This window comes from Amphibalanus amphitrite, unplaced genomic scaffold (genome assembly GCF_019059575.1).
Source record: "Amphibalanus amphitrite isolate SeventyFive unplaced genomic scaffold, NRLGWU_Aamphi_draft 000026F_arrow, whole genome shotgun sequence".
Taxonomy (NCBI): Eukaryota; Metazoa; Arthropoda; class Thecostraca; order Balanomorpha; family Balanidae; genus Amphibalanus; species Amphibalanus amphitrite.
Window position 1 is genome coordinate 375,599 of NW_024881522.1, and position 26,107 is coordinate 401,705.

The 26,107-nt window shown below is 51.7% G+C and overlaps 1 protein-coding gene and 1 long non-coding RNA gene across 2 annotated transcripts in view; one reads left to right on the forward strand and one right to left on the reverse strand.

Annotated features, from left to right (window-relative positions):
- The window catches only part of LOC122363382, an 86,271-nt gene extending 71,090 nt beyond the window's left edge, over positions 1–15,181 (forward strand). Inside the window, exon 3 of the long non-coding RNA XR_006253356.1 lies at positions 14,673–15,181. This is a non-coding gene — a long non-coding RNA (uncharacterized LOC122363382). The remainder of the gene's footprint in view (positions 1–14,672) is intronic.
- LOC122363377 (cyclin-dependent kinase inhibitor 1C-like) lies at positions 4,646–10,145 on the reverse strand. The gene is made up of 2 exons (XM_043332582.1): positions 8,202–10,145; positions 4,646–6,492 (listed from the first exon to the last, which is right to left on the reverse strand). Exons 1-2 carry the CDS (start codon positions 8,623–8,625, stop codon positions 6,377–6,379), a joined length of 540 nt encoding a protein of 179 aa, XP_043188517.1. The 5' UTR covers positions 8,626–10,145; the 3' UTR covers positions 4,646–6,376.
- Positions 15,182–26,107: the final 10,926 nt, after the last annotated feature.

Sequence of the window (26,107 nt, forward strand, 5' to 3'; positions counted from 1 at the left end):
GGGTCAGAAATGTTTTGTAGGGCGCGCCGCGGCCGAGGGCGCTGCCCGGCGCTGTTCTGTTTTTGTTGGTCACACAGGGTGGATGTTGTGGCACGCCACAGTTCCAGACCGTTGGTCATAAACAGCACCCCTCCCCCCACAACCACAATCCCTACCCCATCCCCGCAGGTCGCGAGTTGACGCCGAGTCAGCGACCCCGGGAACGGCGTCAGCTCGATGACCTGGCACATTGACCTGCAGTGTGTCATAGTTAGGTGGACAGGACACGGGACTACGGCGCCGTACTATGTGGTTTATAGAGAAACAATCCATGTAATTGGATGCTGAATGCAGGTTGTAATGTATATGACTATGCATAGCTTGTTCCATCTAGCTCGTGTCATAATGCGGCATTATTCATTCAATCATTTTCACTACCGCTTTTTGGAGTCACATCTTTCTACGTTAGATCGATTTCAATCGACGATATTTACCAAAGCTCCCATAAGGCGCATTTCTAATAAAGTGATTGCCTTCGGGACAAGCCGTTGCATGTCTTTTCGTATCACTCACCGTCCCATTTGGCTGCATGGTTTGCAGTGCAGGCCGTTGTGAAGATGTATGACCTATTAGGTCTGCCTGCATCCTGAGGGTGCGGCATAGCATGACGTCAAAACAGCTTCAGCGGGTATACGGCCTTCACGCCATCGGACCGCCGCGGACTAGTCACGGACTGAGGTTTAAACTGGTTTCTTCTGAAATCGAAAAAGGCTGTTAGATCTGTATGAAGGGAAGTCCATAGCGTGAGATGGTTGTACTATGACCGAAGGCGCCCATTACGATGCCGAATTGAAGGCATCGAATGTTGCCTCTGCACGAATACGTGTCATTGCACCGTTTCACTTGATAAGCATCGATTGGGTTCGAACCAGCACTTTTATTGCAGTGAATGCACTCGAGGAGATCTCTCTCCATGTACGGCTCAAAGAAGTCTGTTGCCATCTGTGTATATTGTTATGGAATACGGTGAGCCACTTACCAGCACGTGTTTGTCTGGACAAGAGCGCCGGATTATTTAGAGGCAGCGCGCCGAATCGTTTGGCCGCCGGCTATGTGACCTCTGTGTTGTCCTCCGCCTCGCCCGGAGATAGGTCCTGTCCCGAAACAGGCCGCACTTGTGGCGGCGCCCCGAAATTGGAGCCGGCGCCGGGCACGCGTGCCGCCCGGCCTGCGCCCGACCGCCGGGCCGTGGCCGGGCATCTAAACACACGGCCCAGCCGCCGCCCGCGGCTCCACAATGGTAATTCGCCTGCATAAATTACCGTGCCGCGATAGACGCACGGCTCTTATTGACAGCATTCGGGGTCCTTATCGAGGAGGCCGCCGGCGGCGCGACCACAGTGCCCTGTTTTAGGAGGGCGCCGGCCGCGAATCCCCGACCAAATCGAACTCTCCGATTATTGTGCATATATTACCATAAATTACCGAGCCGTGGGTCTAATTAGTATCGGTTCCATCGGCCACGGACGGACGCTTTCTGTGTCTCCTAATGTGTGTAATGTCCAGGTGGACACACGTGTAATTTGGACATTTAAAGTGGGAGGAGGGCCAATTTTAAGGTGGAGTGCCACGCGGCGCGGCGCCGCCCCTGGGCCAGGGCGGCAGACAGGTTGACGGCGCCGGTCGCCGAGGACAGTGGTTACGACGGGGTCGGGAGGGCCGATCAGGGGCAGCATCCCCTACCCGGAGAAAGGTGCTGCCCCACAGCGGGACGCTGAGAACAAAGGGACGACTGGGGACAGGGAGGATGGACCGCAGTTGACGCCTCTGCTGTGAGGGCCGTGACTGTCTCCACAGACAGCAGTCCTAATCATCAGTGGGGCAGGAAGACACTGAGGATGATAGAAGCGAAAGGCGAGAACAATGCCCTCAGCGCGTGGTTGGTGAGCTCCACTAAACACTTACTGGTCAAGAAACACCGTCTGAGTGGCCGTAAAGTGCCCCTTAGATCACCGGGATATTTATTCAAAATTGTTTACACCCACATTTAATCTCTTAGTGATGAGATCACCATATCGAAATGATCTATTGGCTATAGGTTATACAATATACATGTGCTTTGTGTGTTGTGTGTCTCTTTGTGGAATAGGAGTAATGGTGATACCAAATACGCTTTACGTTTTCATAAATGAAAACCATACCACCGTGTGGTGCCGATCAGGAAATTGGAGCTCTGGTGACACCGAAACTGGACGAGCTGCCAGCTCCCGGTCACCGCCCCACCCCTCCCCTGCCCTCCCCGCTCCACCCCACGCTCGTCTACCCCAGCCTGCCCCATGACCCGACGGTATTCCGATCGCCACATTCCGTGTGACAGCGGGCTGCGAAAGGCTGTGGCGGTGTCACGCCGCCGGCTGAGTGACGGACTGTCACGCGTCACGGAATGTGACGGGTGGCGCCACGCCGGCTCGCCCACCGTCACCACGCAGATGACGTAGAGGGCGAGGGCGACACGTCAGGGTGTGGCGGGGTATCGTGGAGTCGAAAGGGAATGATGCAAGAGAGAAACGGAAGTGGTCAGTGAATTGACTGTTTGCTGCGGAGAAGGTTCTGGTCATTTCTAGTTATGACATGGAGGATGAACCATTTTTGTAAGCAGTGAAAAATTGATTTATTGTCATTGTTGCTGCTGTTGTTGTTAGTGACGCTGTTGACAGGATATTGTGCGATGTACACAACACCTACAATATTGCATTACTTATCGTTTGTGTGTAGGTTTCACTTCTATCTATCTTCGCTTCGCTTTTGGGGCATCCAAACTCCGAAATCAAGAGTCCAAGTACGCCAATAAACGGCGTTCACGGACACCATATTACGGTGTTATGATGCCCCAAAAGAGAGTTTGTTTGACACCCCCGTGGGGCGGACTTTTTGGCAGAGTCACCCTACCCCCCATTTGGTGTCATTTTTTCTTTCAGTGCACCTGCACAATAAACATTACTTCAGTTCAACATTGGTTTTCGTACCGATCAATCTGTTTTCTCACAAAAACGCCAATAAAACGAACAGAATGTGAGCAAATCAAGCAAAATGTTCCTGTTGATTGCCCGGGGCCATTCTCCGCCACGGTTCCCAGCGCCCAGCCACTTACTCGGCTGCCGATTTCACCCCATACAGCAGCGATAACGCGGTGCACCACATTCTCAGCCATTTGTGCCTTTATCGGGCCCGGCCGACGCCGAATTCATCAACTCTCCGGCGGCGGACCGACACTGGCGCACCCTTCCCGCACTTCATCATTTCTCGGGCTCTCTTCTGTGGCGGCGGTGGGCCATTCACTGCCGATTCTGGTGTGGCCGATTCGGGAGCTCAGGCGCCGCTCTGTCTGTTCACCTGAGCTGGGGAGAGGGTAAAGGGAGAGGACACTGTCGACTTACATTCCGGTGATAATGTTGGAACGTCGCGTCACATTCCGAGTGTCCCTGCGCGCTGTGGGGTTCAATCTGATAGGAGCTACTTGTGTTCATAAGGGTGGGGAGGATGTGTGCTCTTACTCAAAGTTATTTTATTCGTGCAGCTTTCACTTTCTTGGGGTGCCCTTTCCCGCTGTGAACACGCGAAACATACTGAGCTATACCCCTAGCCGCAGATAAGATCGCCGGTCTGGTCAGAGATCAGTGCGAAGATCAGGGCGGTCTGTTTGTGGCGCGGCGGCGTCAGATCTGGCGCAAATCGATGCTACTAAATCACAGCAGACGCCGCCGCCAACCCTTTCTCGGCCGTCTCAACCCCAGCCTTCCCAGCCTTCCTCGGTCTTTTTCAGTGTTTCGTGATCGGTCAGTGTTCGGCGTTAACATCAATGTGGTTCTACATATGATGATCATTTATGTATAATCCTTGTTGCACTAAAGTTGACTCACTGGTACCGCTAAATGAGTTTTGTGTGATCCCAAGCTCCAAGTGATCCCAAGCTCAAAATACTAACTACACCAGTGTTGTGAAAGTACCAGCGCGTCATCGTCTGGCTTTATTCGCGGTTCTCCATAAAACATTGAGCTTGAACCGTCTCTCATGACCTACCTTTATCTAACATGCAATATGCATCGTCCTCTCTGAGTAAACCCTGGGACACGTCCCACTGCCAACTTAGGCGATCGTGGCGCCCCAGCGGAACACTGAGGCATGTGCAGGGCGCACAGGTGAGCCAGAATTCCCACCGCCGCCCGGCCCCCTGCAGAGCCTCCCGGACGGCAGGCCGGACGCCATACCTTGGATAGCGGGACGGCCGGGCTGCCGGTGGGTCGGGCTTTTTACACGGGCCAGAGGGCCAGTATTTAAATCACGTGACCGGGCACAGTGACCCCCACGGTGACCGGTGGTATCCGAGGGTGTCATGAGGGGCTCATGGATACGCATGTCCTTCGCTGGGAGTTCTGGGTGTTTGTGACAGTCGAGGTTTAGGAATAAGAATGATGATAGTGTCAACAGTCATCGTGTGTTGTGTATTTCGTGTGGAATACGAAAACGTGTAATAATTGAAGCAAACTGAGGACACAAAGGTACGCGAAAGCTATAGGTAGTGGCTAAGTGCTTGACCAAAGCAAAGTCCATTGGTTAGTTGTCAATTATGTAAAAAGCCATAGTGGTATACTACAAGACGAAGAGGTTCAAAGACTGAATATGCATATATTCATATCATACGGAACATCTCGTTCAAACAATCCAGGCTGATACGATATGTACAGAATTTATCAGAATAGATTAGGATATATAATAAATATTGACCTCTTTTGAGATCACCGGACTAGAATGCTCCGAGAGCAAAGCGAAGAAGCACGCCTCGAAACTGGCTCGGGATCTCAGAGCACTGCGGCTGTCACAGCTGCGTCACATTTGTAGCGCGTCTGCGCCACATAATTGCGCGTCGCTGCGGACCGCTCTTTGGATGCGCCAGGAGCACTGCATCGGTGATTATTATAATCGCGAGACGCGCAACAAAACAACTCACACTCACAAATTCACTCACGCCTCGACAAACAAGCATTCCGTGACCCACTATGTCTATACGCAATACACATACAACAAGCCTTGTCGCCATGGTGTTACCTTGTCAGCCGGGCACAAACCGCCCGAGGCGGTGTACACTGGTTTTTCAAATTCTACAGACAGACAGCGCACCACTAAACAAGCTTCCACTGCCGGCCACAACAAGACGACCGGCAGTCAACGTTAAATCCGAAGAATTAGACGTCCCGTCAGGGACAACCAAAGGCGTTTAAAGCTATTTACCGCGCTTTGTTCTGTAATAGAGTTGCAAAATTTCCCTACCGCACTACCGGCATGCCGGTAATTTTTCACTACCGCAGGTTTTTTCGTGGTATCTGGAATGTCTTGCCGGTAGCATGCCGGTATTTTTGATTTTGCACAAAAAATTATCAGCATATGATTCAAACTTTGGACACTAAGAGGCTATTGAATTGTAATAAGTTGGACAATGGGTGGCTGTTGGGTGGGGCGGTTACTGAAATTGCCAAAATGTGGCATCTCATGTAGGGGTAAGCCAAAATCAAGAATGCAGGTTTTTTAGTATGCCGGTAATTTGGCGGTTTTTTTTGCTTGGGGCGTGGTACCATGCCGGTATCCCAGAAAATGTTTGTGGGGCGGGGCGGTGCCGGTAGCAGCCCATTGGGAAAACTTTGCAACTCTATTGTAAACAGAATACACCCTAGATTCAGCTAATTTTTACGGTATGATACAAAAGCAAAAACACTGAACCATTACAAAGAGAAAGCCGGAGCCGAGCGGCCCCGAATGGCATCAACAGCGACATAGCAACAAGACACTCATCACACTAGTTAACAACCGTCCGTCCCTGCCGCGGCCCGGGTCACCGGAGGTCACCTGACCGTCACCACGTCACTGTCACGTGACCAGGTCAGGCCCGGTCAGGCCGCGCACTGCCTTCGGGCGTCTCTGAGGTGGTTGAACACCATCATTGAGTTGGCTACTGGCGATCGGAGATCGGGTTCCTGAACGATGTTTGATAAGTTGGTCTTCTAATGCCGGGATGTCTGCGAGGAGCATCTTGAGCTCGGTCTAGGTATCTGATTAGTCTCATTAGAACCACTGCAGAATTGGTCCACATTGCACCAGCCGGTGGTCACTTTAGTTCACAGACGGTGATATGCAGCCACTGGGGGTCTGTCTGATCCACGGTCGACCTCGATGACCTCGCTATGACCGCAATGGCGCAGATGACCTCCGATGACCGCGACTCCCGGGACCAGCCCGGAGAGACGCTCGGCTCCCGTCCGGAGCCAGCCGGAGGAGCCAGCCCGGAGGAGCCAAACCGGAGGAGCCAGCCGCTTCGCTGTCGTTACATACGTCCGAAGGGTTATCACGAGGACGCAGCGTCGGGTCCCGGGCTGGGGCCCCGCTTCGGTGCCGGGCCCTCGTCCGAGGCCTTGGAGGCGGGCTCCGAAACGCGCTGCCGCTTCCGCGTACGAAGCATGTCTGCAAAGACAGAACAGAAACCGGTCAGGGCGGGTTGCGAGCCGGTGACAGTGCGGCGCGGATCTCTGGTCGGAGCGCCGCTGAGCTGCTTGCACGGCCGGCTGGTTTGGCCGGTGGAGACGACTGCGGAAGGCACTGCGGAGAGACCCGGCCGGGGCGGTTTTTTGCCGCCGTGGTCCCTACTACGAGCGAGAGATGCGTGGAAGAGACCGGTTAGCTAGAGTGGTGCAAAACACACCTGGCCGGTTTTATAGTAGATTTTAGAGTTAAGACTTCAATGTTGTTACGTAAATTTTGCAGCCAGTATACGCCTGGCTTTAAATTTGGGCATGTTTGGCAGACTGAATTCAAACTACGTAAAACTAGTTGTGACATTCACAACATTGCTCGTCCTCACAAACTTTTCACGAGTTGAGTTGCTTTTTCCCAAAAACACAGCGGCACCTAGCCCTATGTGTCAAACCAAACGCTTCCCCTGGGAACCTGCACTGAGTCGGGCCAGTTTCTCAAGCATTTTCCAGGTCATTTCAGCATCCGATTTCCGAACACTAAATCATCGCCCTAAAAAACTTCGTGCTCCGTATTCTTCGTGGCTAGCAATAATTACGCGATCTAATGAAAACGGTTGTTGTCGGACCGTTGTCGTTATTTATAGCGGCTCATTACATTTCAGTGTGTTGTTACGGAGATGGATGGAAGCTAGCAGCCGAGGAAAACACGGAGCGACACAGCGCCGAGCGTCGTTACTGGTCGCCGTTAGCGTTGTTAACGTCGCCGGCATACGCATTATTTCAATATTCTGGCCATCAACACGCCCTTAGCCGAGGGCCTACAAGCAGCCCGGCTCGGTCCACACAGCCCTCGGCTGGAACAATCACGGCACTTATACACACAGCGAGAATGTGATGTTGAAAGCTGGCCATATTAGCTTCGTGGGGAGTGTCGTACAAGGATCTGTTGTTTCACCCAACTTTTTTTCGTTTTAACGGCTCGAAGCATTGCTTGCTATAAAAAATATTAGCCGGGGCAAATTCCAGCATTCTGGAAGTTACTTTTAAACACGTCTGAATTTTCAGATGACTCACTATCTGAAACAGTTCGTGGGTAAAAATATAAATTTGTGATCTCCACGCATCAGGGGAACACAATCCTTCAAGGGAAATCTCTTTAGCACATTGAATGATGAACGATAAAAAGATACCAGAACGGAAAATCAAATGAAAACTTAATTTCAAGGTTCGCAGCTGCACAAGCTACGAAAGTGCAGTAAATTCGAAGTTTGTGATTTATAGTTTTTTTTTTCTGAATTGTGTAGCAGTACTAGCAATAATGTTTTGTTTGTGGAATTTGAAATTAGTTCAAAGGAGTCCTTCGACCATAAGTTAAAAAAAATGACAGCATCTGCCTAGAGTGTTTTCAGAGCTGTTGGCGGTCAGACCGGTATATCTGCGGCCGCGGCCGGTCCGTCCAGCGGCTGCAGCGGCCAGTGCCGGGGTGCGGCCGGGGCCCGGACTGGTCTGGCGTGCACTGACGTGCAGCGACTGGCCGGTCCCGTGCACGGACCGGCCTGCCATTACCGCGGCACAGGACCGGTTTTTGCTCGCGCCGCCGGCCGGCCGGGGGTCAACGGTTTCGGGCCGGCTCCGGCGTGCTTTTTGCGCCGCCTTTAAAGTGCACGTATACGAGAAGGAAGGAGCGGGCATGCTCACCTGTGATTGCCGCCTGACTCCTGGCGGGCCGGTTCGACGCCCGGTCGGATGGGGCGGCGGCGGGGGCGGCGGCGGGAGCCGGAGCGGGAGCCGGAGCAGCCGGCTCCTGAACCCGCTCCGAGGGCTCCGGGCCGTAGGCGGCCTCGCCCTCGGTGCGGGACTGCTCCGGCGGCGGCGGCTGCACGCGCTCCCACAGGTACCGACCGCCCGGCACCGGCTCCTCCTTCTCGAAGTCAAAGTTCCACTTCTTCTTCTGGCTCTCGTAGATGTGCCTCATCTCCTCCTCGAGGACGCGCCTAGTCTCGGCCGGGTCAACGGGGCCGAACAGGCGTCGTCGCGGGGAACCGGCAGCGCGCCTGACCTGCGCGTGGCCCAGGTAGAAGAGCCTGAGGTCGGGCGCGTTCTGATTGTCCATTATCATCATCGTCGGCGGCACACAGCACGGGCGGATCGGAGCGCGCACGACCACTGCGGAGGGCTGCCGAACGCCAACTGACGGGCAGGGAGCGGAGCGACCGGCCGACTCCTGGGGCCGACTGGGGTGGGCCGCGGCGGGCCGCCTGCGCGGGGACACTGCGCACCAACAGCCAATCAACGGCCGGCGCTACAATGACGTAGGGTAGAGTATGGTCTCTGATTGGTTGAAGGCCGTGGGACGACTGCGTGGGTTCAATGAGTTACCTATAGGAATAAAAATTGCACATATGTGCTCTGATTTGACCGGGCCCAAATGCAAAGATTTGTGGCGGCTCGTAAGCAGCAAAAACCAAGTACCAAGCTCTGATTTGGAAACGGTTCTTACCGGACCCAAATGCAAGAATTTGTGGCGGCCCGTAAGTAAGAATGATCAAGAACCAAGAAACGGTTCACAAGGGAAACATGAGACTGATGAGAAACAGGACTGATCAGAAGTAAGCTTCGGGGAACCGTTCCCATTCGATTAACAGCTCATGTCTAAGCAACAACAGGCCACATGATTGCATTGCAGGTTTCATGAAAATTTGAACGTTTCGATAAAGTTAATCCAGCATGTAGGTAAAATCACATTGGTATATTATAACTAATATTGAGTACAAGGTAGGTACGCTGCTAGGCTGGTACAAAAATAAGGATAAACTTTGTGATGCCACTAAATGTGGACGATTGGGAAGTTATTGATCGAAGTGGAAAATTTGGAATAAAAAATATATCTGAGAGCGATGCTGTTGGAAAAGTTATATAATGATCTCATCACAAATATTATAGTTACTAGCGGTGTGCCAAATTTGAACGCAATCGGCCCAGCCGTTCCTGAGATCTGGAAGCGGCATTCTGCACGTGCGCACGTGCAAACGGGGTCCAAAATAACTTTTGCACGGCACCCTACTAACTGGTCCCCAACCGTGTACCAAATTTGAGCGCAATTGGCCCAGCCGTTCTCGAGATCTGGAAACGCCCCCTGCACGTGCGCACGTGCAGTAGCACCCTAACCGCAACACATGGGAATGCAATGCCTGGTGGGTGCCTACCTGCATGCCAAGTTTCAGCGAAATCGCCCCAGTAATTACCGAGTTACTGAAATGGGAGCAAATTTGGCGCCTCTTATTGTTGTATTTTGCACGTGCACTGGGGGTGACCCACATACATCGAGAGTATCCTATTTTGGGTAGAAGGGATGCTGCTACCCTACAAAAAATTACCGCAAGTCAATCGCCCAAGCGGCTGCTGAGATATGAGCCTCTCAAAATCACTACTTTTGCAAAACAGCTTGAACACCCCTGACTTTTCACGTGGCACGTGCCACGACGGTCACTGAGATGTATCAAAAGTAGTCAATTACGGGGTAGAAGGGATGGGGCTACCCAACAAAAAAGACCGTAGGCCAATCGGTCCAGCGGTTGCTGAGATATAAGCCTCTCAAAAGCGTTACAGGCCGGGCCGGGCCGGGCCGGGCCGGGCCGGGCCGCTCATACTGAGATTTTTCCGTTATATTGAAAAGACTCACTTCGCTCGCTGCGCTCGCTCGCTCGTAATTAGTCACACATTGTGATGCTAGAAAATGAGAGAGGACACCTATTCACCAGGTCAAGCTAGGGTCAGGTCAATAGTAAGCAGTTTGTGTGATAAAAGACGCGATTTTGTCATTGCTACAGCTTACCTCGTAGACGTTTAAAGTTCGGTGTTTTGTGTGAGGGTAACAGTACCTTACGTAAGATTTTCTTTTTTAACCTGCGCCCCACTGGGTGCATTTTCATGCCAATTCATTAACTTTTTTGAAGGTGGGAGGGTCCCTTTAAGAAGATATTGCAGAAAACTGGGAGGGTGCTCTTAATTGCTCCCCTCCCCCCCCCAGTGAGACGCAGGGTAAACCGCACTCTGGTGGGGGGTATTTTTTGCCTCCCCCCTCCAGACTTTTCGATACATCTCCAGAGCCGCTGCGCGCCGATCGTCCCCAAACTTTCAGTACCCTACACTCAATTTTAAACATTGTGACCGAAAATGTTTCCAAAGGTTATGATAGGTTGGCTGCAAATGACGTCAAAGTGAAATCATGTTCTGCCGTTTTTGACCCAAAAAAAAGGTTTTGCGGGAAGAGCCATCAGGCCTATAGCTTTGAAAATACAGAAAAAAAAACGTTTGGACATATAAGGCGTAGGGCTACCAAACTGCGATCTAGGAAATTTGATTTTTTGGATTTTGACCCCCCAAAAATAAAAAAATAAATATTAAAAAAAAATATAATTGCCAAAAAGTCCAAAAGTTTTTCGATTTTCGAAAAAAAACTGATCGTATATATCTGATAGTCCTTACCAACTCCTATTTACATACTAACTTTTAGATCGATACCTCTTTTGTTGGCCAATATATAGCGAAAAAAAAAAACTATTCAAAATTGATGACGTAAAATTTTCAAACTCAATATTCAGCAATTCTAGACCACGTAGCGTAAAACAAAGACCACCATTTGACTCGCCGTGACAAGCTGCATCGAATCAATACCCATTTTACGCAAAAATATCAACTTCAACATTTGACCTTTTTAACCTGACCTTGACCCCAGCTCCACCAGGGAGTGACCTAAACCGTTCCTGATGGTTTTAACTTTTATAACCATCACCACTGAGGTTGAAATGAAAAATTGGCCATAAAACATGCATCACACAGCCCTAGTAAAATTGGGTTCATGTGCTGACCCTTGGTGACCTGACCTGTGACCTGACACCTGACCTGACATTATCGGTGACCTCTAATAGCAACATATGTACTAGGCAACTGACGTTCTATCGCCGATTTTCGATTAAATGCGTTTTAGTCGATGTTATGGTGCATTCCCTAGAAGACCCGTGACCGGCAAAACATTTTATCATTGACCTGGCCTGTGACATCATCGGTGACCCCGATGTCAATGAAATTGGATTTCCTTCGACAAATTTGATAGGGCTTTCGAACCCCGTTTGGATTTTGCGGATCCGTCCAGTAGTTTCGGAGATACGAGGGGGGAGCAAAAAAATAGCCCCCTCTCCCCACGCGATTATAACGCCAGGTGGCGTTATAAACGGAACCCATCAGGGTGCGGGTTATAGTAATATCGGTGACCTGGGGTTAGACCAGTTTCGTGATTTTAGCATTTTGTAGCAATAGTGGAAAAAGTAGGTATACCAATAACCACGATCAGTTTCAGAATCATAAAATCTCTTACTCATGGGCTCCGTCATCGGGGGGACGGGGGGACTTGTCCCCCCCGGGGGGACAAGTCCCCCCGTCCCCCCAATATTTTACATTTTTAACATTATGCCTATGGGTGTTGCATGGAAAGAATCGACTTCAAACGGCCTTCGTCCCCCCCCCCCTCCAACCATCGGGTCGTGACGGAGCCCTTGCCCTTACTTTACCCATATGCAACGGACAGGGCAAGCAGTTGATGGCCAGCAGTGATTTGAAAAGCCATGCTAGATCATATAGGTCACCAACAGCAGTTTTCAGGCGAAAACTTTAGATGGAGACATACCAAAAAAAATGCCACATCTGGATCCCGTTCAGCTCAACAATAGCCGTTTTCACGACGGCCATCTGGTACACATTTGGTGCACATTTGGTGCAGATTAGGTGCAAATTTGGTCAAATTAGGTTCACTCGCCGGATAGCCCGTCGTGAAAACGGCTAATACGTATTAGCCCGTGCCGAGCCTGTGCTATATATGTACTATGTAGTTGCATTGCATCCCTCAACATTTGCTGCAAACTGGGGAGGAGGTGGTGGTGGTGGTGGGGGTGGGGGGTGGGGGTGGGGGGACGGAAGTGCCACGGGACAGACAGCGGATGTGTCCGCTCCACCCCCGCCCCCGCCCCAGGGCGACCTTCCCGCCACCTTGAGCTGGTTATGGCGCCGCCATCTCCCGGAGGGCGGGACTAAACTGACGCGCCACGAAGAGAAACACCAGGCTGATGCAATGGTGCTCGGGCTCGGTCGCAAGCCTGGTAACGAAATGGAACACTGTTTGCAGCTGGCTGAAACAGTAAAATAGCGAGTGGTATCAACCTTTGCAATGAATACCTACACTTTCCAGTGAATTCAAATTAATATAGGTATGGAATCGTAGTTGTGCTTATATTCATTTTCAAGGTTGTTCATTTTGACTGTTTTAGAGGTTTACAACGATCATTTTATTGACGATGTAATTCATAAATGAAATATGTAGAAAGCACGTTAACTAATAGTCACTGTCCAAGTCAAATCTTCAAGGACTTTAAACTGGCCTTATTTTACGAAATCCGCGGTGAGAAGCAACCAAGTTGTTGCTCAAATGGAATTTGCTAATGATTTCGGAGTAGACATGTGCTGGACCCCTGCCTCACAGTAAGCAAAGCTACATTGTTACTATCCAAATCCTTGTCCCCAAGTATGGACTTCATAGGTAAAACGTTTATTAACGTAATTTGCATTCCTCAAAGGACTAATAATACCTTCCACTTACAAGAAACTTAACGGGAACTAACCTCATCGGGGATTAAAAAGAACTAATTGCTTGTTAGGTAAAAGCTGAAAGCAATAAAATATTTCTCCTTTCAGGCATAGCCATTGACGATGATAATAAAATCTGTTTCGTTTCAGGATCTGTGAAGCCGTTCACTTTACACGCTTCATCTCGGTAATGCAGTCATGAAGACGAAAGACTACCACACTCCTCCAATCCCATTTCAGTGGCCATAAAAGCTAAAACGTCGCTCGAAGAGCCACTTGGAGTGAGACGGTTCAATACGAACGGCCCATGAATACGTTATACACGCACGGTTCTGCTTACGACCCCATCAGGTGGTCGAAGAGGGAGACAGTTATGGTCACTGACTGCATTCTTCTCCCACAAACCACAGCCTTTAGCAGGGCTGGAGTCGCTCAGTAGAAGTGCTGTTCAATATACATGTGTGTCCGAGCCTGTGCAACAGTTTATGCATTTGCCGCATGGGTCTACCGTATAAGTCGGTAGCAAAAGCCGCGGAAGCAGCCCATATATGAAATTTTATTACCCTTTTCGCTCCATGAATACAGCTACGATCGATTACAACTCGATCAGCCATTAAGTGTGTGTACTTGCATGAACAGCTACGAAGATGCTCACATGACTTTCCCGCGTCACCAGAGTGCATGCGTCAGTGATTGATCAGCCTAAGCAAATTAACCTTTTACAGCTATTTCACTCTAAAGGTCTGAGCCCTGGGAGGCACTTCCGCCCGAGAGACCGCTAACTCTACAGCACCCAGCCAGGCAGCGTGGGGTGGGCGCGCCGTGCTCGCTCCCAGGCGGATAACCGGCCGTCGCCAGAGTGGCAGGCCGCCGCCAAATTAGCAGGTGTCACAAAAACAGCAGCCCTAATGAGACCTCCTTCGAGCAGACGGATGGCGCCGGCGTCTGTTGGCAAAATCACTGCCGCCTTTCCGTAATGCGACTTTAATCATGGCGCACACCACTTTCTTGGTTACCTGAGCGGATTCGGGGAGGTTTCGGAACGAGAGGGTAATGGCCAAAGTCACGCCAGATATGAGAGAGCACCTCCGGAATGTCTGAAAAAGCGCATGCCGTCACAGGAGGCGCCAACCTCCAGACCCTCCGATGCAGGAGCGACTGGCAGCCATTTGCGTCAGACGGAATGCATGGTACATCCAAGCGGTGACTCAGGCAGCAGCCATCTTGATTCTTGGTGCAGCATGCGACGTATATCTGGACGTATATCTGCATTGTCGAACATTTTTGGACTGGCCTGGTAATATCTCTAACCTAACCAAAGTAAACGCGATTATATCGCCAGAAAAGGATCGATAATTGTTCAAAAAAGTTAACGTTATCTAATTTCATATACATTTTACATTCACCCAATTACACAGTAGCCGATATCACTTAGGTATTCATGATTCAGAAAACCGTGTGGCAATGCAGTGAGTTTCTGTAGTGAAGACTAGAAGACCATGACCACTGTTTAGCTTTTTTTTCTTCCAGACTCGTCGGACGGGCCAGACAGACAGCGAATTGGCACCGATTGACCCTCAGCTCCAGGGCAGCCGTCATGAGCCAGCAAAACGCAGGCCGGACTGTCAGCAAAAAGCCGTCTGGACAAACCAAACTGTTGTCTCTCTGTCGTATTGTGACAGCGCCACGGCGCCCAAACAGTCCGCCTTTTTGCGCGGCTCGACCAACACCGAGCGTCCAAGTTCGTATTTACATGTGACACGAATTTCCCTGTTCCAATATTTTGCCACATCACGCAGGACGAGCGTCGCGCACGAGAGCGTGGCGTTTGGCCGGAGCTGACACTATCCGCCGCCACGCTTACGAGGCGGTTCCGTGGCCTTTCTCAGGCCGCCCCGGTCCGGCTGCGCTGCGCCGGTCGTCGCCGGCGTCACGCGCGTCGCCGACGGCTTTTTACCTTTAAACCCCACGAGCCACGCATCGTCGCCGCCGAGTGGCATCTTTCCGGCGGCGAAATTTAAACCTCGTCGGCGGTGGTTAACCCTTGGGTTCCCAGGGGGAGGTGTCCGGAAGCCCCGGCGGCGGTCGGGGATGGTGGGGACGGAGCCCGAGGGGCGTCACACGCCGGGCACACGCGACCGTCAACCCCACAACGCCGACAAGACGCACATGTCGACTCAAGAAAAACAGTGTTCGCTTCTCGACCGGGGAGCCCGATCCATGTCGCCGGTAATTAGGAGGGACGCGAAAATGTGCCCCTCCCAACCCTGCACCCGAAAGTCTAAATGAACGCTTGCATGATTGGAGGGATTGCCACAAGCGACGCCTACGACTTACGTCACTGGTAGCAACCAGCACCAGATAAAATGTAATTATGTACATTTTCTTACTTTGTCTCTGTCTACTCTGGTGGCAATTGCCAATACTCTGGTGGTCTTACTTTGTCTTTATCTGGGCATTGCAGAGTAACTTTAGGGGCCATTAGCCCCTGGAGGGCGCGTGAGTCAAAACACTGCCCGTGCCAGGGTGAAAGACCAACAGCGGCAGTGAGACGCGGCAGTGAGACCTGTCAGCGACTGTTCGGGAGTGACGTGACCGCCGGCGGCGACACCCCATCAGACGGCCGGCGCAGCATTTCATACATTCTAAAGCGTCGCTCGATGTCTTTTAATGCATTTTATGGGCAGTAACGCAGCCCGCTATGGCCATCCAGAGGCCATGTATGGGGTCATTCGTGATGGGTGAGTAGGTGCTTAGGCGCTGACGGTTATTTCTCAATATGTTTTTGAGCTGTGCGTCGGCGTCGGGTGACCTCGCTTGGTAGAAACAATCTCTGCTGTGTCATCTGTGGCAGTAGCTCAGATATCACTACATGTTGATTTTTAAAAATCCCGTTCGTCAACCAAATAAATTTCAAGTTAGCTATTCAGCTGTACGGAATGAATTGTGCTCCCATTTTGGCAATGCACAATGCAGATTTACCTTGCATCTACATGAACTATTTGGGGTAGGTAAGTCTTTGCTGATCTTGTTGAAATGATAGTCCCTAAATGACCTTACCAATTAATAGCAACACCTCAGGAACTAGATCTTCTGGGTGCAAGGACACGCTGCACGGCGCCACCTTCCCACTCTGAACTCCAGTTGACCCATCTCTCCCCTCCCCGGCGTGCCCAGCGGTCTGAGTCATCCCACCTGGGCGTCTCCCCGCCTGCTCGAGGCAGGTGACGTGCCCCGCTGCCCCCGTCCCCCCGCACCCCTTCCCTTCCCTCACCGCGAACCTCGACGCGATGGGCGCGCCAAAACCAACCGCCGGAAATGGCGCGGGAACGACAAAAACGGCGCGCCTCCAAGGTGCGCGGATTATTGATTTACGTAAGTGACAGACGTCGGTCTTTTTAGCATAAAAACGTGCAGAGTCTCGCCCCCAGCCGGAACTGAACAGCGCCCTGGTAGTTTAAGCCATTTAAACCTGACGCCATTAGCTGCGGTAAATTGAGAAGAATTTCAAACAGACGCCGAATCGTCATGGTTTCCCACATACTGGGCGCTGCAGCTGTCACTGTGGTGTAAATGCACCCCGCAGCACCCTGCATCCCACAGGATCTATAAAGCATCAACACCCGGCGCTGTTTTAATGTGGACCGCTGCGGTATCATGGGAACATACCTGAGGCGGTTTTTGTGGAGGGGGCTGCTGCGCAGGTAAGCTAGGTAGTATGTGCATTTCTGCCTTTGTTTCAAGCTCGCAGGGCGCAACACCGCTATCATTCCTATGCTTTCGAAAAATTGTCATAATGAGACAATCACGCAATGAAGTAAAGTATGCGCTCTGTGAGCAAATCATCTATGGCCATTGGCCATCTTCCCATAGTAAAAGATTCCAAGTCTTTTTATTAGTTTCTGAGCCATTGACGCCGTGTTCTAGTTAAAAAACCCGGGTCTTTTCACCGGAGGGCGGCAGCTGGCCGCTGGAACAGTCAAGATTAATCGATTAGATATGCAGACAGCTGACAGGGAATATGCAATGACCCACAGAAAGTGTCACAGGACGCGTACACACACAGGGACCTGGACCCACGCGGCACCCGGCCACCCGCATGTAAGGCACATAGGGCACCTGGGAGCTACTGCTCCCTGTGTTTAACCCTCGCCGGCACAGGCCATTTTGCGTCCTTCGACGGCACAAGGGGGGGGGGGGGGTTGGTACGACCCCCCTCGCGCTTGGCCCCTGATCGAGCTAGAGCATCGCAGAAAAAACGAGCGTGTTGCCAGTCACGAGAGGAAGCCGATGATACCCAATTTTAAGGTCCTAGGTCATCGGGTGACCTTCCAGGTCAGGTCAATGACCCGAAAACCGGGAAAATCGGGACCTGTTAGGAAGTCGTAAAGTGTGGCTGTTATGTGGTTTTCCGGGGTGCTGATCACGAATATCGTGTTAGTTTTGATCAGAGATGATGTCTTGAAGCATTTAGACCAGGTCGGGTCAGGTCAGGTCAGGTCAACCGGTAGGGGTTGTGACGGGTATTCGTAATACGTGTCAACCGCCTCTGACAGCTTCGTAACATGTTACGAAGGCACCAAAACTACTTCGTAAATGTTCAAATGGTTGCTAAATTCGAGTTCAGCTCCAAAAACTAGCCTAGAAACATGTAAAACTCGAAAAAGTGAACCGAGGTCACCCGAGGTCACCAAAGGTCAATGACCTGACCTGACCTTCAGGTGACCTTGACACCCACCCTGATGTATGGGAGCAACATCAAATCACATGTTTGAACGTTTGAAACCACGAAAAGCTTGCAAACGCGCGGCTAATGCGAGCCGACATACGCCGAATCGCGATTCCGGCCAAACATGGTCTCGGAAAAGAGGTCACAGGTCAAAGGTCATTTGGGTCAGGGTCATGAAATTTTCAGGGTAGGTGTAAAATTGATCAATGCGAGGGTACTGAAAGTTTCGTCGCGATCGGCCGCTTTTAACAATAGTTATTCGCGAAAAATCTTAAGGGGGGGGGGGTTGCATCAACCCCCCGTGTGCCGGCGAGGGTTAATGGGGAGGAGGTGCAGGTCCAATTATAAGGTGCTTCAAATGAATACATAGCATTGACGGACGATGAGCCTTATCTTAATGACATTGCTCTTCAAAATCTGGATCACCTCTGCTTAAATCCTGCCCAATTTGTCCAAATAAAACGATTTATTTAATAAAATGCATTATAAATCATTTTAAAATGCATCAGTTATATTTATAGAGCATGCCAGCTCCGAAATTTATTTCTGTTAATATCGGGATGTACCTACTATTCACAAAATGATAGTTGCAACGGTAACAGCCCTTCAGTGGCCAGCATATTACCCTTTGGTATTATTTTACCATTTCCGGGAACTCTGTCAGGCGTAGCTCGCTAACAAATCCCCTCCCCAAACCATCACTGCACTGCTAACCTGCCTGACAGCCCTGATAACGTTAAATCACGCCCCCTGATATTGCAGAGCACAGGTGATGCGTAATTGCCGATTAGAGCCGTGTGTGCGGGCGCTGAGCGCACCCTGAGCAGCTGTGCAGACCACCTGGTCGGGCATATGTAGGGGAGAGTGGGGCAAAGCGGCCACCCGGGGCAAAGCGGCCACCCATCGTTTTAGCCCTTCATAGCTGGCGTCAGTTCCAATTTATGGTTTCCAATTATACTTCTCTTCACGGTCGTTCGAATGAGCCAGACCGGGGTTTCAGGCCCATCACCATTGTTCTGTGAAACACGGAAAAGCATTTCTTGCCAGGTTACCAACTATGTTTACAATTTTTAAATGTTATGTTATTCCATAACCGTTTGGAATTTTTATAAGCGTTCTTGTTCATGCATTGCATGGTTATCGTACATGTATTCTACCAATTTTAATGTTTTTTACCCCACTAATAGCTAAGCTGGAATATTTTTGTCTCGGACGTTATGCGCGGGGCAAAGTGGCCGGGGCAAAGTGGCCACCCCCCAATTGGCCATAAGTTGCTTCCATCTGGATAAAAAACATTATTTATATTCAAATGTGTCGTCATGCATTCATCTTGGCCACTTTTCAGTTGCATGAGTTACCAAATAATGCAATTAAATGTTTATTTTCATGAAAATCCTTTCTTTGCTTACCTACAGGTGGAATATGATAAAGTAAACATCCATCCTCGCTTAACCTTGTCACCATCAAATACCCTAGTCGTACACGAGGCAACTATTTTGTTTCTCATATCGGGACTTGAGAAGACGCCGGTGGCCGCTTTGCCCCAGGGTATGGGGCAAAGTGGCCAATATGCATAGGTTTAAAGTTTTGTCAATATCTTTCATATGTGAACGCCTTTGGAAATAAAACGCAGTTGAAATAAAAGGCAACTTAATAGGGATCACATTGGTATAGAAAGAATCTTTCCAAGTTTAAAAATCAAGCGTTGGCATCGTGAGAAGCGTTAGGGTGGCCGCTTTGCCCCACTCTCCCCTAGTATGAGTCCACTGGCTATTGTGCGAATTCAGTCATAAAGTACTTGCTGGTAGGTGAAAGCTGCTATTCAGTTTATGAAAAGCTGACGAGTCGTGAAACACTGGCAATGCAATGCAACTGGCTTGATGACAGAGGAAAATATGCCGGCGGGACAAGTGCTCAAATATTTAATTGTGGTGTAAGCACATCATAGCACCAAACGATATCTTTTCTTTTGCCACGTGTGCATTGAATGTTTAGAAAGCTTATCCTTCAATCGTGCTCAATATTAGTAGCGAGCAAGCACTTTCCGATAGTGGGTTTAAATAACACTTATTACGAGATAAGATCTTTCACTTATAAGAGCATAGCTGAACTGGTTGTCATTTATATCTTCAAACACCCACTCCAAATGGAACCACAGCCCATGTCACTCATCCTTGTGACCACCCGTCTCTGGCGCCTCGCGTGCAGAGCTGCGCGAGGCGAGTCAGGTAGCGCACCTCGCAGGCTCGCTCGAGGCCTGGCTCGCTCTCCGCCGTCGGCTACTCATTACCGTCACTGCTCCTCTCCAAATACTGCCGCAAAACACCGCTCTAATCGACAAGAGGCCCGCTAAAAAGCCGAAAACGTGTAAATTACGACCTCGCCAGCGCCGGATTCGGCTTCCTGTGCGCAGCGCGCGGCCCACACTCGCCCGGGGCGCCTAAACGCGGCTGAATTGATTTACACAGCTCTCCCCGGGCGCCGATGGTAAAAAGCGAGCTGCTTCCGGTGTCGAGGTTGCAAGTTCCCACGAGCGCCCCGGATGCGGAATTCGGGCCTGGCCTGTGAAAAAACGGAGCGGGGACACACGGCTGGAAGGACACGTCGGATCCTCTCACGGTGCTGACCTTGGTGCCGGCGATGATGTCAGAGGTGCTGGGATGCTCAACACCGCGTGCGGAAGGGGAAGCTGGCGTTTTTCGGTGTTTTTCGGTGTGTTGTGGCAAGAGATGGGATCTGACTTCTGCCGCAGCTGTGCTCTTTCCGTCCTGCGGTGGATGATAGCGGCAAGAAAAACATCTAAATGCGCTCCTCAACGTCTGATAATCATTATTGCCCCTCGTGATTAAGTTTTTATTATTTCAGGAGGCGAAAAAAGATGAAGTGGCAGCTGGATGATGGGGTTTGATTGGAAATCGGGTAGTTAGCATACGACTGCACCCAGAAAATTATGCAGCTCATTTATCACTTCTTACTTGACGGCGATTAATTTACATCTACAACTCCTTGGCAATTTGTGATGGGTCATCACCGTCTTGAATAAAGCATACATATACATACCCTGTCAGCTGTCACTAATCACTCTCATCATTTCAAGAGCGCACTTATCGCAGAAGTGATCCAGACACTTATGGGGACCCATTAATTTTTGATACATTTATTCATCAGTGTCACCAAGTGCCTTTGCAAATATGTATGACAAGTCTGAAGAGGAATCGGATGTTTTCACTCCTATAGTATTGTTAAACTAGTCATCAGTTATCTTTACACAGAGGAATTAAACAGAGTTTATGTAAATGCATTCATGCAATGGTGTTAGCGTCGATAACAAGTTAAACTCTGTCATGTATTGACAAGGAACAGTCCATATCACATATGCACATGTAAAAGTGGCAGAGTGATATCGTGATGTGATTCTCAACAGCGGTCTTTGAACCATCTGCAGGATAAGAAGTTGCTTTTATTTTGTTGGGAGGGGGGGAGGGAGTGGGGACTTCATACACGTTTGATGGAACAGTGACATCGCAGATTTCTGAACCAACACACACCTAGTTACAACACTTCAATCTGATCACTTTGATACACGGCATCATACTTTTTCACCATGTTCGATAACCTCCCGATATAGACACTCCACCGCACAATGGGAAGCTTTGGAGACCAGTGGAGCCATTGCCTCACGATGTCTCACGGGCTTTGCCTCACGATATCTCACGGCCTGTGTCTCACGATGCCTGACGAGCCGGCACGGCCGGAGACCGTTCGTTCCGCTGTCCAAATCACAGCCCCCGTGCGCGGAGCGTGAAATCACCCTCGGGCTCGTTACCGCTGCGTTGTCGGGCTCGCAATCGTCCTGCCATTGTCTCATTGTCAGATGTTTGTCAAGTGGTTGGCGGGTGGTTGTCGGACGGTTGTTGGGGATAATGTCAGACGGTCATCGGGCGTTTGCTGTGCCTTTCTCGGGCTGTTGTCGGGCGATTTTCCGTCGGGCGGTCGTCGGCGTTTCTCTCGCGTTTGTCACAATGTTGTCGGACTGTTGTCGGGCCGCTGTAGGGTTGACAGTCGCCGAACCTCTATGCCATCGCCCGCCGTCATCAGCCGAGCACAGTTCCTGTGTCAACGGCAGCGATGGCCAGCGCAGCGAAGCGCGTCTCTCCCGACGCGGTCCGACGCTGCCCCGTCACAGCGGACGTCACAGCGGACGTCACAGCGGACGTCCGCGTCCCGTCCAGCGGCCGTGACGCGTCACGTCCAGTTCAACGGTCGCTCCGAGTGACCGTGACGGCACGGTGAAAGGGTCGTCCGAAGGGGTTTGAATATCTGTCGTCATGCTTGAATCTCGGCCGTCATGGCACGGTCGAATATGATGGCCGAAAGGGTTGCCCGGACGGGTGGGAAGTTTGACTGTCCCAAAAGCGATGTGAATAGATGTTAACATTCAGTGCTGCTCTGTCGAGAAGAACTTCCAGCTCGTCCATGTGTGCTATCGCAGTGTCGTCTTTACTTGAAACTCGAAAAGAAAGTGAGAGGCTAAAATTCAAACAATGAAAAGATTGGATTATACGCGACATCCATAAAACGAAACCGAATGCTTCTTTGCATGTTATGAAAGAAGAGTTCAAATCACTTTTATAAAGCATTCACAACCTACTTGCCGACGTGATGCTTTTAGCTCCACCCCAAGCGTCGAGACGTGTGCATGAATTACCATTTACCAGGTATCACCACATGCATTAGTGGCCCACGCTTCATTCATTACCACGTTTCCGTTTGCCGGCATCCTGTCCCGGCCGCCTGGGCCACCTGTCCTGCACGTGCACTACACGCTGCTGAGCACTGCACTGTGCACAGGCCCGTCCTGTCTTGAGGGGAGTGTGACAGGGAGGGTGAGGGGCCGGGGGCCCCGAGGTCGGCGCAGGGGCCGTGACGATCACACTTCATTCTGGAGCTTTGAATGGAGAGACGGCAGCCGGGCGTGGCGGCTGTTTCCGGCGCACCTGCGTCATTTTGAGATGCTTGGTGTGCCGTTGTCGGGGTGTTTAGAAGACGTCTGTCAACTGCTGATAAGGCAGCGTGGTTTGTGAGAGCTGATGCTGCTCACTTTTATGATCGACAACAGCTTGTGTTGTCTTGTATTAAAGATGAACTGGTTAACGTTATTCGCTTGCTTGTGTAGTTTTGTGTGCTTATGTGCTTCCTAGAATGCACTATTTTGCAAACAAAGCATAATTTTCAGCTAATATCACGCATTCCCGAGTCTTGAGTTCCGTCAAGCTGTATACTTAATTCATTAGTTACTCCGACGAAAATCTAAATCCCCAAACTACATACTAACCCCTAACAACTCAGTTCTATGGTGTGGATGCCGCCCCGGCCTGCGCCGGCACCGACAGCCGAGTCCCTGTGACAGTTCTATCTCTCCATCATCCTCCCCTCCCCCGCCCTCCCCCGGTCATACCTCCCCTTCCCGCCCGCCCCTCCCCCGGTCATACCTCCCCTCCCCTTCCCGCCGGCCGCCGTGATTTGAAATTAAAAGCCGCGCGGCGCCGGCGGCCGTGCGTTTCCTCAATGGCTAATCGTCCAGCCGTCGCTTCGTTAGCAATTATGTTTGAATTTAAACCGGATTCGAGCCACTTAACTCCACAGGTGGTATACCTGCACAATACGCACTGAGAGCCATTGTATGTGCAGCGGCTATGCAAACGCACAGGTCCGTTGAGAGAGACCTCTGTGTTCACCTGTGTGGGCACCTGTACGAGTTGCTCGTTTTCTACCCGACTTTGCCCTACTGTCTTGAGCGACTGTGCAGTGAGCATATTACATAAAAGTATTGTTAAGCCCCTTAAACATCATATTTAGCTCTACCATTTCTGCCATCCTGAAGTGAGGCTGAACACAATAAACACTCACCAATTTAAACAACATCGCGATTTCCATACAAAAGCCCGGCGGTGCATTATGCATTACAATAACAACTGGATGAATGAAATTCCATCGTCCAGCTGTTTCCATTCAGTTGACATTCGACGGGGCGGAGGTCGCATTAGCCGCCCGGGACTGCTGCAATAGACCGGAAACGGCAGCCGGAAACGCCTGGTACCGGTGAGGTTCTGGCGGCTGGCGAGTTGGCGAGTCAGCGACCGACGGCGACGGGACGGCGCAACGGCGCAGTTTGTGTAGCGGACGAGAGAGTTCGCCCGCCCCCTGTGCCCGTCGCCGCTCCACCGCCACCGCCGCGCCGTAACGCTTCACCCACGCCAAGCCTCCCAGTACGGTTTTGAATTTCTGCATCCTGTTTTTCGCATGCAGTTTGCCGCCTGTCAGTCGCTCTGCCAGAGTTCAAATGTCCAGGGCCCGGTGGTGACGACTCTGCAGCAGATATCAGCTGAATGCCAGTCGCCGCCGCGGCGCCACGCACCATGTATTTGCAGGTCGGGGCTTCCTGTAGCTTCCCGTCTCGTCAGAAGGGTCTGTTTCCGGCGGCGTCTGTTCGTAGTCAGAGCCGGAGCTGGAGTCAGAGTCGAGGTCAGAGTCAGAGTCGTGCCCGTGCTCATGGTCGAGGTCAGAGTCGAGGTGCCGCCAATCGCCGCGCTGCGGCAGAACAGCTGGCCAAGTTCATGTTTTGCCGGCCGCTATGGTAAAAAACGGCGCCGCTGGCTTACATGATCATAAACAGTCGCGGTGAGCTGCATACAGGAAGCCACTCGGTGGATCTGGTTAGACTGCAGTCAGTGGCGATCCGGAAAGGACAGAAAAAGAAAAGGCAGAAAAGATATCACTGCGGCGAGGCGTAGAGTTGTTGGTTTTGCTTCAGGTGTTTATAAATCATTGCGATTCATCAAATATCCATTGCCCATGCGTCATCCGATTCCAATTACAATTATGAGCTCCAAATGTCTGTGCTAGACAATGGTGAGCCTTTATATAACGAAGCATTACTGATATACTCGTAAGCAGGGCTGCGGAGTCGGAGTCGGAGTCGGAGTCGGAGTCGGTCGGAGTCGACAGTTGTGACCGGAGTCGGAGTCGGAGTCGGAGTCGATTTTAGAAACCCGAGCCGGAGTCGGAGTCGGAGTCACCGAAAATCTGTCGACTCGGCAGCCCTGCTAGGTCTGCGGAGTCGGAGTCGGGAGTTGGAGTCGGTCGGAGTCGACAATTCTGCCCGGAGTCGGAGTCGGAGTCGGAGCTGGTTTTTGAAAGCCGGAGTCGGAGTCGGAGTCGGAGTCGCCGAAAATCCATCGACTCCGCAGCCCTGCTCGTAAGTCTCACCTATGGCACAGTCAACCTACGGCGCTGTTGGAGTCAGAATGCGATTCCTTTCTGTGAACCCTTTCTGAGGCACATTCCGTTATCATTCCAGCGGTTCCCGCAGCCACAGATGGGTGACTCGGTGTCATGTGCCGGCCCGACACCACGGGGCGTGGCCGTGGGACCGGGATCGGAACGGGACCGGAGCCGGGACCGGAGCCGGAGCCGGAGCCGGGTCGGGGCCGGGGCCGGAGCCGGGTCGGGGCCAGGGCCGGGTCGGTGCCGGTGCCGGGTCGGGTCGACTGCCGACCCCTGCACCGGTTCCGGCCGCGCCGCACCGGATGTCAAACCGTCAACTGCCAACCGGCCCGCCGTCAAACCCGCGCGCGGAAGGCAAACAGAGCGCGGTGTGACGCTCGTGACGCGGCGCGGCCATTGTGGCGCGCGGCGCGACGCTGACGGATGGGCGTGCCGCCGCATTCCGCGTCACGAGCGCCGCGCCGCCAGCCAAAGGGTGGGAACGCCGCGGAGAAAGGCGGCCAAAGCGGCGCGCGGTGGCACGCTGCGTCGGTATCGCCGCCAGCGCGTCACAATAGCCGACCGTCTGATCCATCAGGAGCTCTGTTGTGCGCCGGCATTGCCGCGCCAATCAGTCGCGGCGTAATTAAGCGGCGCTCGATCTGGCGCACTGACGGCACAATCCGGCGCAGCGCGGCCCGCTGATGGATCGGCTGCAGCACTCTTTCGGCGAGTTAATCGCCGGTAGACAGGCCCCGTCTAGACAAGGCCCTGTCTAGACAAGGCCCTGTCTAGATCGCCCTGCACTCCTGAACCCCGCCCTGGGCGGGGTTCAGGAGTGCAGGGCGATCCCGCCCCGCTGGAATCGCAGAGTCTACCCACCCGACGCCCAGAGTAATGATCACGAAATTGAGCTGACACTTGTCGAGTTGGGAGTGTTCGACATCAAACTGAAGGCAAAAAATGACTT

What these genes read in the sequence shown, in the direction of transcription:
- LOC122363377 (XM_043332582.1), bottom strand. Translation starts at nt 8,625, where the DNA reads ATGATGATAATGGACAATCAGAACGCGCCCGACCTCAGGCTCTTCTAC. An exon ending in GAGTCAGGCGGCAATCACAG is followed by an intron (nt 6,493 to 8,201) that starts GTGAGCATGCCC and finishes CTGTCTTTGCAG; the next exon opens with ACATGCTTCGTACGCGGAAG.